The sequence below is a fragment of the Apus apus genome, chromosome 8 (genome assembly GCF_020740795.1).
Source record: "Apus apus isolate bApuApu2 chromosome 8, bApuApu2.pri.cur, whole genome shotgun sequence".
Taxonomy (NCBI): domain Eukaryota; kingdom Metazoa; phylum Chordata; class Aves; order Apodiformes; family Apodidae; genus Apus; species Apus apus.
The window spans coordinates 11,429,472-11,443,711 of record NC_067289.1 but is presented as its reverse complement, the minus strand read 5'-3'; the positions used below and the strand labels follow the sequence as shown (position 1 = coordinate 11,443,711).

At 40.3% G+C, this 14,240-nt stretch overlaps 1 protein-coding gene across 2 annotated transcripts in view; it reads right to left on the bottom strand.

Moving 5' to 3' along the window:
• U2SURP (U2 snRNP associated SURP domain containing) overlaps positions 1-12,771 on the bottom strand; it is a 44,811-nt gene extending 32,040 nt beyond the window's left edge. Inside the window, exons 1-6 of one of the 2 annotated variants that reach the window (XM_051626357.1) lie at positions 12,681-12,771; positions 6,039-6,086; positions 3,170-3,268; positions 1,961-2,075; positions 1,415-1,548; positions 283-324 (exon numbers count right to left, since the gene is read on the bottom strand). In XM_051626357.1, coding sequence (XP_051482317.1) covers positions 283-324; positions 1,415-1,548; positions 1,961-2,075; positions 3,170-3,268; positions 6,039-6,086; positions 12,681-12,725 — 483 coding nt within the window. In that variant the 5' untranslated portion in view covers positions 12,726-12,771. The remainder of the gene's footprint in view (positions 1-282; positions 325-1,414; positions 1,549-1,960; positions 2,076-3,169; positions 3,269-6,038; positions 6,087-12,680) is intronic. The other variant, XM_051626358.1, reaches the window with a different exon arrangement.
• Between the last annotated feature and the right edge of the window lie 1,469 nt (positions 12,772-14,240).

Below are 14,240 nucleotides of genomic sequence, written 5' to 3'. Positions count from 1 at the left end.
TTCTCGTTTCCTTTCAGATATAAATACAGGTCTGAAGGAACAGTTACTCTAAAGAGCTGAAGGTCCTCCAAAAAAACACTCTGGAATGACAAAGAATATGGATATTGTTATTTTTTTTTACTGTAACATATGCACCTTTACTAACTAATGTGAACTCTTAATCTTCAATAACATTGCTTTTATAAAACCAAATTTAAATGAAAACGTTTCCGATAGGCAGACATACAAAATATTTATTGTGTTACACACTACAGCTTTGGAAAAACTGGACTTCCTACTCACCCCAGGCAAAGTTGTTTGTTTGTTTTTGTTTTTGGGGATGGTCTGCCAAATAAATAAAACCATTTTTACCTCATTATCTTCAATCACCATTGGACAGGGCAAGTGAGTAAACTGATTGCATTACTTCTACGTATTTATGACAAATTTGAAAAGCAGTAATATTCTTACAATACAAATACTTGCATATGATAGAACAGAGCTCAGCACAATAAAAAAATGCTAGAATTCATTTATGTAACTGTAAAGTTTTACACACAATGATAAGCAAAACTGCCATCCAGTATTTCCCCACTAGTCTAAATCTGAGTTTTGCTTAAAGCTGGAGGAAGACTAGGATGGATTTACCCACAATTACCACATTAGATCTTATTTCCCACTCTAAGAGGCAGTATCGTGTATGTTTCACTTAAAAATTCTAGTAAGCTCTATTAAAAGACATCCAAGATTACACATTACATGCATACAGTTGTAACAATAATCACATGTAACTATCAATCAACTTGAAGACTAAGTTTGATCATACTTCCATTACTTTTTATGATGAAATCTCAGTTTAAGAACATTAAAGTATCAAACCATAGAGAAGTCAAAATAATTTAAAAACAAGGTATTCAGCTTCAAAATTGTGTAATTTCTACAGCTTCTTTGGTACAATGCAAAGAGCTACAGAGACTTCTCAAAAATCAGCACAAAAATAATTCAAAAACCCTCACCAAGAAAAACACGGATCAATGCAAAGGTCAATTTTAATTCTTCTTTTAAGTTATGAAAACCTAAAAAACACATGGCAGCAAGAAGAATTGCTTCTAAAACTTCACAAATTCTTAGGATTGGAGATAGTGTCACTTTGGAACAGTCGCTCAATCTGTACTTGTGAGAAGTCTCTCTCAATTAGCAACACAGTAAAAACAAATATCTGCCAAATCCAAGTGCAGTACTAGGTATATCATGCTGGATACAGCACTTACTGGATCTCTGCATTTTATGATCTTGTTATTTGATATGAAACAAAAATTTCCACCTTAATATGTGATCAATACAGATAAAACTACTCTGCACGATCACACAGACATTTTCCTAACCACTTCTAAATACTTCAAGTATGGGGTTAATATTCAATTAAGAAACTTACAGGCTTTTTGGTTTCTATCATTAAGAGGGATGGAGGCTTCTCATTAGATGGCTGGCTTGGCTGGTTTTTTTGATCTGAAAATCGTGATGAAGGCTTATAGATTTTACCTCGTTTCTCATCTGTTTCATGCTCCTCTGAAATTAAAGACAAATTTTAAAAAAATCATATTAACTAATGCTGCACAACACTGTTCATTAGAAAGGATGCTGTTCTCTAGTCTTGCTCATTCAATTCAATACAGTATTTCATTTAAAAATGTTAACATCTTTTAATATGAAGAAAAACAACAAAGATTGTTTCGAAATACCTAAAGCATCTTTTCCTCTGGAGTTTAAAAGACAAATCGCACAACTACCTACCTAATGAATGAGTCAATGCATAAAGTTTTTAGCTTAAAAAGTATTTTTTAGCTTAAAGATTATAGCATAAAGTTTCTTTTGCTGCTTCTAATGCAACATATTAATTCTACACTGCAATTCAAAGCTAGTCTTAATCTTTACTCAAAGTGAAATGACCCACCACCACCAAAAAAAAGATTAGTTATACCTTTAGATGCATTAACGATGCCTCCTCGTACAAATGTTTTCACTTTATTACCATCACTTCCTTCAAAGGCAGCAAGGAATTCTTCATAAATTTCTGCAGCAGCCTTCTCATCCTCCTACATAGCAAATGTTGATCTATTTACTATCATTAGAGAAAAATCTTCACTTGACAGCTATTCTTAAATTAGCTGTGTGACACTGCTTTTATTTTCTAGAGTTCATGCTACAAACTGCAGTTTTAGACAGAATTCAAATTTCTGAGAAATGTGGGAAGAACACAGCACATAAATATCAAAGCAAGTAAGGCCTGTATGCTCAAATATGACTGTTCATTTTACAAGAGTTTATATGGCAATTTAATGTTCAAAAGATGCCAGTCAGAAGAGATTACATGAAAGATCAGGACTATGAGACTGGAGCTCTACCGACCCACTTATCAAAGAACAGCATGTATTCCATCTTACCCATTACAATCAACACGTGACTGAAGGAGACAAACGACAGGATCATCTTTAAGTATTTCCCAGATAAGTTAATTCAATGACTTAATAAAGTTGAGCGAGACACTAAAGTTAGCACTACCATGTTTGTTTAGGCTACTATTTCCAACAGCCTAGCAGGAAATACCCCACTGAAATATGGTAAGAGTTACGTGTGTAAAGTTCAATGTCCACAGTTTTCAAAACCTCCACCTTACCAATTATAAGCTACAGATTTATTGAAATCTAGACGCTCCTGAGTATCTTAAAATTCGGTATCAAATGTTACTGTTTTTATTAATCCCAGAAGAAGCTGTTAGACAAAAATATGTTTTACAGGATAACAAGGATGCTTATTGGAACAATTTCAGAGACAACAGGTACTACTTAAATACAATGGTAGAGAGGAAAGAACAAAATAAAACCTAACGTGATGACTATCTTAATTTTGAGCTATACAACAACCAGTGCATTATTGTATTTCAGTATTTCAGGAAGCCAGAGAACTTGATTTCACACATGGGAGACAGAAGCAAGTCTCTCTGTCTTAATGCCATGGATGCCAAGAACAAATTAGACATACAAAGACATAAAAAATATAATTCACTTTCATTCTTAGAAAGCTGGAACTATCAAAATAAAGAAATTTGGTGGTAAAGCTGGTTGTAATCTAAAAGCAAATTTTTTTTCAGTTCTGTATACAAATCAGAACTTTCATTGTATACCATTACCTTCTTTTTTAATTCTTCTTGCTCCTTCTTGCTCAGAGTCCTTTTGGCAGCACTCATTTTGCCAATACTGAATGCTTTAAGTTTGCTTTCCATTAAAGGCTGCAAAAGCAGTAAGAAAACAAACATTAAACAGTTAAAATAATGTTATTCTCTGCCTTGTTCTAGACCAGAATCTTTCTACCTGAAGTGACTTCACCTAAGCAAAACAATAGGTGCCTGTACTTCTCCCTGAATGTGCCATTACCTAATACAATCACAAAATTTAAACCTATGTGTTTTTTTCAAAAAAAACAAATTGAATTCTGCACTACAGTTCCTTTCTGATCACTGCAATTTTGGGGAGCGGGGGAAAGGGGCGTGGAAAAGTTCCAAAAGCTTTTCTGACTCTTTTGGCCAGAAAAACGTGCAAGGTTGAACAGGTGTAACTGAAGAACAAAACCGATGATGAATTTCAGTTACACTTCAAGGTTAAGTGTAGAACTTTTTGCTTGAAGAAGAAAATGTGTTCTTGAAGTTTTCAAGTCCAAGTTAAATAAAACAAAAGGCCTCACATGTAGCTCCTAGGTTCTTTCTGGTTTAGGAAATTTAACTTCCATTCCTCCCTTCTTGAAAACATGACGAAGGATGGACTCTCTGTAAAAGCCATTTCTGAAGAGTATGGAATTAATATTCTTAAGATTCTAGATAGGTACTTAACAGATGGTAAAGTGTTGAGAAAAGAAAGACAACAGGATGAAGACCATGTTCAAATGAGGCAGAGAAGGAAAGGAGGGAAGGAAAAGAGAAAATAGAAAATAAACTTCTTCTGGAAACTCCTAGCTTAACACAGTAATCCAAAAAGAAGTAACACAAGAAAAAAGCCCCAGAAGAGCAAAACATAAGCTATTAGCCTTTACATTCAAAACATTTTGGATGCTGTTACACAGTGCACAATGATGCTTACTAAAAACTGCTGCTTTTTAAATGGCAGTTCCTTAAAAAAAATAATCAGCTCAATTTAATAAAACATCAAGACAAATAAGGTGAACAACTTAACCATCCTATTAAAAAAATGTCAGGTGCCAACCGCAAAAGGAGTTTCCTCTATGAATAATTTTCTTTGTGAAAAGTTTTACTGCTAGGATCAGCTTCCCACTCAAAAATTTTTATGCATGAAAAAGCATTGTGAAAAACAACACTTGGAAATACCTTCAGTTTATAGTCCTTGTTCAGTATCACAAACACCTCCTAAAGTGCCAAGTGTATAACCAAAACAGCTCATATTTCTTTTAAAAATGTTACGTACTTCACTATTAAAAGGAAAACTATCAATTAACATTAATGCAGCATTGTCTGTGGAGTTACCTGGTTTATGACACTGTCAACATCAGCTGCTGAGAAAGGTTTACCAGGAGCTTTTCATGCACCTCTATATTTTTTAAGTTAATAAAATCCAGTTTTCTGTTGTCTGAAATCCAGCTTATATCTCAGTATAAGAAATAAACAACCTTGACAAAATGGGGCATATTGCTATGGCACAGCAATGCAGACAAAACAAATACCACACTCCTTCCCAAGGTTTATCCTGTTATCAGGAAATCATCTCTCACAGTAATGTTACAGAATACCTCCAGATCAGCCACCTGAATAGTTACAGTGACATAAGGGAAGAACCTGTAAGGTAACAAGGGTGCTGGCACTAAAATTGCCTTAGTTTAGAAAGCATCTCAGGGAAATAACCAACACAACAAAAAACCCAAAACAAACAACACTTTCAAAGTGGCTGGAGTAATATAAAGTTAATAGGATTGAAATAATTTATGCCTGCTAGTTACATTTCAGTAGACAATTATAACATCATTAACAACTATATGCAGACTGTAACAGAGCTATACAAAACTTGAAGGTCTTCATCTTTCAAAACACAGAACATAATATATTGAAAAGGGGAAAGCAAATGATGGAAGCAAAGAGCAAACTTCTAGCTGAGTAATCAAATCACTGTATGAAAGCAAACTCCCATTAAACATAACAGTGCATTTATTATATGAAGGCACAAAGCACTTAAGTCCCAGTTCCATGGACAAACACACACATTCAAGAGATTTAAGAGTAATTTTCCAATTTGTAGCTAGCAAAGCAAATCAATAAAAGGATCTACTTCTTTATGAAAAGTTTCTACTATTACAATTTTAATATTATCTTACAAGCAATTTAACAACCGGTAAATGACTTTTTCATATATAAAATCAAATTGAAATCTTGAAGAAAATCCAAACCACAGAATGAATTGTCTGGTATTAATGCTCTGTTTGGCTCTTGCTGCTTGTTTTCATTTTAGCTCAGAAATAGGTAGGCATTCAAGCAACATATCAACTACATGAGGAGGCAAAGGTCTCTTCAGTAGGGGAAAAAAAATACTAGGTAATTATTTTTACCTTTTGCTTTATTTTTCCTTCTAATAGAATATAATTAAAGGACAAAATTAGGACCACACTATTTCATTTTTGAGAAGCAAACTACACACAAAAGAAACTTTAATATAAAGTGACTCTTGTGATTAATCTTCTTGTATTTGGAACTATTCCTCCATATAAGAGAGAAACATTCAGAGTCCTTACAGCTTCTTCCTGCTCAAGTATCTATGATGATTTCAGTATCATTCAGCAGAGCTTCCTACACTGATTGTTTGAAAGTTTCAAGGAATATTTTTAAACATGAAAATCAGTATTTAGAAACATCTACAGATTACATAGTCAACGCACCAGAGTCTGCCTGCAAAAAGTTGTTTTCTTTAGATAATGGGCTTGTTTCGAGTTTGTGGGTTTGGTTGAATTTTTTTTAATTGTTTTTTTTTATTATTTGTTTGTTTTAAATATTTTGGACTTACATGTGTATCAGCAGATCCAGTGGTGTGTACTGTATCTGGCCCCCTGACCTGAAGACAGAAGGAAGAGGAGGTGAGGCACAGAATATGAAAATAATCAACCTCTGTTTTTTTTATTCAGTTCTTGGAATGTGATTTTCCTTTCAACTTTGACATTCAAGTACACAAGAAAAAAGACACACGTAAAGTATTTTTATTCTATATCTGAACAGAGTCACAGCATGAACAATGTCAATACATTGGAAATAAGGGATTAAAGATAGACTGTTCTTCCTACCATTTAAAACATAAATTTTCACAGCTGGATTTTATAAACATGTCACTAACACCACTGAAGGAAAACCGATTAAGTTTCTTACACTGAATCTGCAAGAGTTGTCATTAAAGGCTGTTAAAGATAACAAAGGGCTTGATTATGTTTGTCTTACTATAAAATCATTTCCAAAACTGCTCTTAGTATGTTGTGCATAGATGGAAGCTGGCAACCTCAAGAACACTGATTTAAGTCCAATTTGTGAGTATGTGCTAATTAACATTATTACTTTAAACTCTAACTGAACTTTAACAGGTCAGCCAGCATCTATATAGAATTTACACAGGCTTTTTTTTTAAGTCAGGTTTTTAATTGAGTTGAAGTGAGGGAGTACACCCAAAAAACAGAGCATACTTTTAAATTATGTAATGTCCAAATTACATACATAATTTGTACATATGTGCAAATGTACAAATTGCAGCAAAACTAACTGACTTAACATCTGCTATTAAGACATAACTGCCTGATGAACAGTTCATATCTAAATTGAAATTTAAAATAAATAAAATACAGCCATTAGCTGAAATCCGTTCACTGGTTACAAAACATGAGCACTTCTTATTACCAGGAATTTATAGTTTCTACCAGAAATGGTAATACACAGTGCTCATCTCCAGTTTTCCAAAACAGACAAGCAAGCATCAAATGATACTTCTAGAAGATAATTTACTAGACCTCATTTTCATTTCACATCAAAGTTTTTCATCTACTAAGGTACAGACATTTATCTTTAGATAAGTATATTTCTGTGTTTTACAGTCAAGAACATAAAAAGGTACCAGACACTAAATCTGTTTCTCCAGCAACAGAGCGGATGATACTGCTCAGAAAGACTTTCAGTGCATACCAGCATTAGAGAGTCTGTTGGACTAACAGCAGGGGAGCAGGCCACTGATCAAAAAGGTCTGAAACTCACTGAGCTACAAGTACAGCAGCACTCCCCAGGCAAAAGGGACCACATGCACTGTGCAGAAAGCCACCCTCAATGTTAGCCAAGGAACAGGATTTCTACCAAGGCACACTCTGAAAACTTCTAAAAGCAGCTTTAGCTTTTAGACTAACTTTCTCCAACAGTAACTAGTAGATTTGCAGAGCCACATTATCATCATTGAATCAGAGAACGACTTGAGTTGGAAGGGGCCTTAAAGATCACCTAGTTCCAACCCCCCTGCATGAGCAGGGACACCTCCCACTAGACCAGGCTGCTCAAAGCCCCATCCAACCTGGCCTTGAATGCTTCCTGGGATGGGGCTTTCACAACTTCCCTGGGCAACCTGTGCCAGTGTCTCAACATCTTCGCACTGAAGAATTTATTCCTTATCTCTAATCTAAATCTCCCCTCTTCCAGTTTTGATCCACTCCCCCTTCTTCTCTCACTAAAAGCTCTTGAAAAAAGACGCTCTCCAGCTTTGTTGTAGGCCTCTTTCAGGTACTGGAAGGCCGCTCTGAGGTGCCCACAGAGCCTTTTCTTCTGCAGGCTGAACAGTCCCAACTCTCTCAGCCTGTTTTTATAGCAGAGGTGCTCCAGCCCTTGGACCATCTTCGTAACCCTTCTCTGGACTCTCTCCAGGAGCTCCATGTCCTTCTTATGTTGGGAACTCCAGAATTGGACACAGTACTCCAGGTGGGATCCTCCTTCCACAGTTTTTAAGGTTTTGTCTTTCCATCAATAACTTCAGTTCATACATTTGGTACTGCTTCTGCCCATCAAGCAACTGTACCCACAAAGCACAAGATGAAATAACTCTTGACAAAACTTACAGATTGCTGTCTGTTTCTAAACAGCTGCTATTACAAAAATGACTTCTCACAGCACTGCACTTTGCGTCCACCTAGACTGCTGTGACAAAAGGGGCAATTTTGTTTCCTTAGAGTTACACCAGCTGATTTGACTCAGCAGAATCATAAAGTCTAACATTCACAGAGAATCATTTCAGTAGATGTTGCCCACCTGTGTTGAAATCTGGAACAGGATTATTTTTCCTCCTTCTCATTGTATTAAGTAGCTCAACTGAACTAACTGTTGAAACATACCCATAGCTCTGTCCTGCAACTGATGACACCTAAGATGTGAGGATAGCTCCTTCACTTTCAAAACACTGACAGAGAAAATGTGATGCATTCATCTTTCAGTCATTACCAGCATAAATCTACAAATGTTCTCTACCACTCTGCTTGGAACCTTTTTTTTTTTTTTTTTTTTTTTTAAACCAGACTGTTTTCCAGCTGGATCACTTTCTCAGTCTCCTTCACTGCACAGGTCCCCCTAAGAATTGTGCCAGCTTCACTGAAATAGCAATGCAGGCTGCTGAAATGGCATTCCAGTAAAATACAGCCATGTCAAACCACAGTATTGGAGGTTGGGTCACTCAAAGCTCCATTACCAAGTCTAGCCAAGTTTAATCAACCTTCAAAAGAAGAAAAAAAACTTCAAATGACCATATAAATGATATTTGTGACAAATTTCTATCAGAAAGCCAAAGCAAAGAGAGCCCTCTCTTAGATTTTGTTGTTTAAATTTTCTTCCAGCTTCATGGAAGCTTCCAAAAAAACCACAGACAACTGTTCTGCCAATCTTTCTTCTCGTCAGCAGTGCAAGTGCCTACAAATCCAGTTCTTCACAGTTTCTCCAAATTTAACAATCTCTGTATAAAAGTGGCATGATCATGTTATTTCACAAATATTTAAAATGCGCTGTGTAACATAAGCAAACTTTTTTTTTCCATTAATACCAAAGCCATTTAGTAAAACAACAAAGAGCAACAAAAACTGCCAACAAAACCCAGAAGACAATCCTATGGCCTTCCAAATGCTCCTAAATGTTATTTTTACAGCTGTAATGGCTACAACTTAAACATAAATAAAAGCCCTGCCCTTGCAGAAAACTAATAGCTTCAGGGTAAAGTGTTTATGAGAAGCCCTGGTGTAAGACACTCTTGCCCTGCTTCAACACCTTCCATCCATTCTGCTCTTGCCCTTCTTCAACACCTTCCATCCATTCTGCCCCCATACTGGGCAGCTGCTCACACTCAACCAGATTCCTTTTCCATCTAACTGACACCTAGGAAAGAGAAAGTTGGGGAGGTTTAGCCAAACCAGTTTCTAATTCATAGCAGGCTCCTCTACTCCCTCATATGTAGGACAAATCAACTAAAAATGACAGTGTTTGGGAAGGAAAATGTAGCTGAGGCTGTGACCAGTTTTTCTCAGCATTGATACCAAGGAAAACCAAATGGAATCACAGCTTGAATCACAACGTTAAAATCCAGTAAAGACAGAGCTTTTGGCCAAAAGACCAAACCATATCTTTTATACTTTCATTCTCTATTAAACTGTCTAGAAAACATGCTTGAAAACATTCACAAATTATTTCATAGCTAATCTATTTATTTTTACATTTACTGGAATAGTGCATATTAATATTATCCACTACTTGAACAGACACCACTTCAAACACAAAAGTAAATGGAAAATGGTTTTCTCCAAAGTAATTGTAAGGAATGTTATTCCATTATAAGCTTAAACTCAGACAACAGGAGACCTGCCAACACTTAACTTTCTACTACTAGAGAGGAAATGAGAAGGACACCTCCAACTACAATTCCATCAACAGAGGAACACACTCACACCTCTCCTGCTCCTGGTCACCAGTTGAGCAACACAGAGAAAGCTAAAGGCCACGAGTTTTACCATCCTGCAGAACACTACATCAAACTGGAATTCACCACGTGCAGATTTCCACTGCCACTCTTCATATACTAACTTACCAAGGAAAGTTATCCATTCACAAGCAAATACCCACTTTTCTTCAACATTTAATTAACACACAACTTACTCAAAAGCCTGAGAAATGCATTTAAGATTAAGGAATGTTGTTAAGACCTGTTTTAGAAAGAAAAATGGGAAACCTACAACTTGGTTTAAGTGGATAAGCTCTTTGGCACTATTTCATGAAAGCAGTAGACATGCAATAGATCCACTATTCTCAGAAGATAAAATAAGAAAATGGCACAGCCATTGAGGAGCTAATATTTCATTACATCAAGACCGTAATTTAACATAATCAGTATGTACCATTTTAGAATCCTAACCTCCACTCACCTCCTAGGCAGTCTTCTGCAACCTCTATTTTACCTTCCATACTTTTGTCCATTTTTCCTATTTAGATTTCTGGATATCTTAAGCCCATACCTTGCGATCCCAATCTCAAAGTCACAATGGAATAGACAATGCTTTTGCAATACAATTCACATTGGAGACTCAAAGATATTTAGAAGCTGACAGTATCATAAAAGGCAGCTCCTACCACAGCAACACAGGCAATAGGTGCTCCTCGACCCACACCATCATCAGAGGAGGCTTTCAAATGGTTAATCCAACAGCTGACTGAAGTAACCTTGATTTCACACTACAAAACAAACTAACTGGCTAGATGTTCAAAACCAGTACTTAGAACACGAAGACTGAAGAACAAACACCACCCATTCTCAAGGGGAGCAGCAGTATCTTCCTGTAAGTGTTAAAGCCTTCAACAACTAGGCTACAGCTCTTTACAGAACACAAAAAACAAAATGTCACTGTGTCTTCCCTGGAAGACTAGCTAGAAGCCAGCAAAGGCACATCTTGGATTGCCACTGAAACATACCCTATGGAGTCTATGAGACATAGTTGTTTTGCAAGTACAGTTATTCTTATAACCTGCAAATACAGTGTACCAAAAAGAAAGGGAGTCTGCAGTAGTCCCACTGACTTCAGTGGGATGGATGACTCAGTATGACAAGTGTCTGCACATACCTCTGCTGAACTGAGATCTAGGACAAAAAACAACTATTGCAAATTAACTATTATTGTATATTTAAAAAAATAGTATCATCACTATGCAAATAGTAAACAACAAGTCTATAACTGTGAAAAGAAAGGGATCACATATGGGTTGGGTTTGTGTACCATGTTATTGATTGCAGTAATAAATAAATTATTGTTCTATGTCTAATTATACTTGAAATCCCAAAATATCTTGTGCCCTGGAAGTCATTCTCCCTAAATTAAGACCTACTTTACCACTAGAGTTTTCTGACCATCTCTTACTTGCAATTTCAAGCCAAAGGCAAGATCCAAAGATTTTTTCCTAGCAATACTTGGAACAGATTATAAAAGAGAAACAAAAATAACACTCTTCTACTCTAATAACACCAAGTAAACATGCAAAGGCTCTCAGTAACTATTTTCCAGCTAGCTTCCTAGCAGCAAAAAAAAAAAAAAAAAAAATCCTGCTTTAGCTGAATACAAAAATGAGTAAAATTATTAATCTATGTAGCACTACAAATCCCTCAGCCAAAATGTGTCTTCTCCCTTGACTGATTTACACACTCCCACACCAAAATTAACAAAAACCCTGTCCAAAACAAACAAAAACCCCGTCCAAAACAAACAAAAACCCCAAACAAATAACAAACAAAAAAACCCCAACACTTCTAGCCTAAAACCTGCAACAAGGATAAGTGAAAGAGACTGTCACTGATCGCTGATCCTCAAACCATCAGCTGCCAGTGCCCCCCAAACATCCCTTCTCCTGGTGGGAGGGGGATGCTTAGAGAGCAAGGAGCCCTGTGCTGTTCCCACCCCAGCCAGCCCAGCGTTGGATCCAGCGCACAGCCCTGGACGAGTTCGCCTGAACTCCTGCACTACTGGGACTTCTGGTCTGCAAATCCAACAGTAACTACAGGAAGCTAAGAGGGTACAGTGAGAAGAGCAAGGCACAGCCCAGCGATCTTGCGACATGTGTAATTTCATCGCAAATCAAAAGAAGAGACTCGATCTCAAATTATGGTTTTCCTTCACACACGCGAATTGGTAACTAACCTCTCCAGCCCAAGGTGGATCAGGGCTCCCGATACCACCGAAATTAACACGTAGGCGGGCCCGGGTAAGACCCGGGCACCATCCAGCCGTTCCGACAGCACAGCCCGCGCCCACAGCTACGGCGCGCTCGGCCGGGACCCCGCTCCCCGCCCCCGCCCCGCTCCGCCTGGGGCACGGGGATGCCAGGAGGCCGCTGCCGCCGGCCCGGGACAGATCCGTGCCCAGGGTAGTCCCGGGGAACGGGGATAGCCCGCGAGAGGCCCAGGCCCCCCGGCCGCGCCGCCCCCTTCCCGCCTCCCCACCCCCTCCCGGGGCCCGCAGTCACGGCGGGCAGAGCAGGACGGAGCAGGCCGCGCCGCCCGCGCCGCGCCGCCCCGCCACCCCCTGCGCCTGGCGCCGCGCCGGCAGGGACGGCCGCGCCCCCCCGGCGGCGGAGCGGGCTGGCGGGCCAGCCCCGGGAGCGGCCTCACCTTCCCACCGGCCTTCTGCGAACCGCTGGGCGCCTTCTCCGCCATCTTGCCTCTCCCTCCGCTCAGCCCTGGCGGCGAGGAGGCGAGCGCCGATCGCGCCGAGCCCGCGCGCGGAGGGCGGGCAGCAGCTGGCCGAGCCACCGATGGGGCGGCCCGCTCTGCCGGGGCGGGGCCTGCCCCGCTCGCCCCGCGCCGCCGGGGGCGGGCGCCGCGACCCGCAGCCTCAGCCGGGACCTGTGCTCTGGGCTCTTGCTCTCACACTAGCAGAAGAAAGCCCAGAGGGAGTCGCTAGGCCCCCCAGATCTGCCCGGCAACCACTGCGATAAGCAGGCAGGCAGGGCGGGACGCCCGGGCGGCCCGGGGCGCACAGCACGGATACGCATGGCCTGAGCCCCCCAGACGGGACGGGACCGTTCCGGTCATACAGGGCCTTTTTGAATTCACCAGGTGTTTTCCTGCAAGACACTATTAGCAGGTGACAGCTGGGAACTGCCCTGGTGGGATGAGTAGCGCAGCAGGATTCGGCTGAGGGTGCTGAGGAGGCTGGCAGGTGGGTGCTGTGCGTGTCCAGCAGTGTGGGACTGCCCAGGGCAGCTCTTGGTGCAGACCACAAGCCCAAAATGTGTTTGAGGCAGGAAGGCCCGGGCCAGGATCAGCGTGCTGTGCAGCTGCAGAGCACGGCGCTTCAGCCATTCACACAGGTCTCATCTACTGTCCCGTGTCCGTAGACACTGAGCAGTGCCTGGGGCACACGGTTTGGAGGCAGGCCTGGCTCCTAAACATCTCGCAAAGTGAAAGAGAAAAAAAAAATACTGTTTAGAACAACAAAAATGCCACATGAAAAACAAGGAAAGTCCAGGAATAGTGAAAATCCCCCCCTACTGAACATTACTTAACTAAAGGTTATAACCAGAGGTTACCTAGCATTTATCATGAGCCTGCATTTCTAGACTCTTGGATTTTGACCACAAGGTGGACGATGCTGAGGTGTTGAGGTAATACTTAAGGAAAAGACAGCAGATACATAGAAATGAGTGAAAGCTTTAAATCCACCAACTCCTGATGCCTACTGCCCTGTGAGTGATGGGAGGGAGCAGGGCCTACACCAATAACCACGTTTGTCAGAAGAGGATAAAGCAGAAACATCCAGAAGAGGCAAAAAGAAAGCAAAATGAGACGGTGGGAAGGGCAGGGGAAACTGCAGAGGATTGGAAAACCCTCAGGAAACCTCCCTTGCTGCAGGTTTGTGTCCATCTGCCTGGGGAGATGGTCTGACGAGACCATGTTGCTCTGCCAGTAGTTATCTTTAGGGTGACGGTTTAGCTGTCTGTCTTGTCATTGCTGCTATCACGGTGCGAGCCCTGACACCGGCTGCCACGTGCGTTGGTCACTGGAAGTGACAGGACAGCGTTAGGAAAACCAACGCTCTCTCGGGAGCTGGAGGGGAAACCTCCCTCGCCGCCGGAAAACGCCCATCAACATGTACGACCAGCAGCGCGGAGACGAGTGAAAACCAGCACCGTTCCTTGTTCCGCAGGTGCGGAGCAGCTCCGCCGTGAC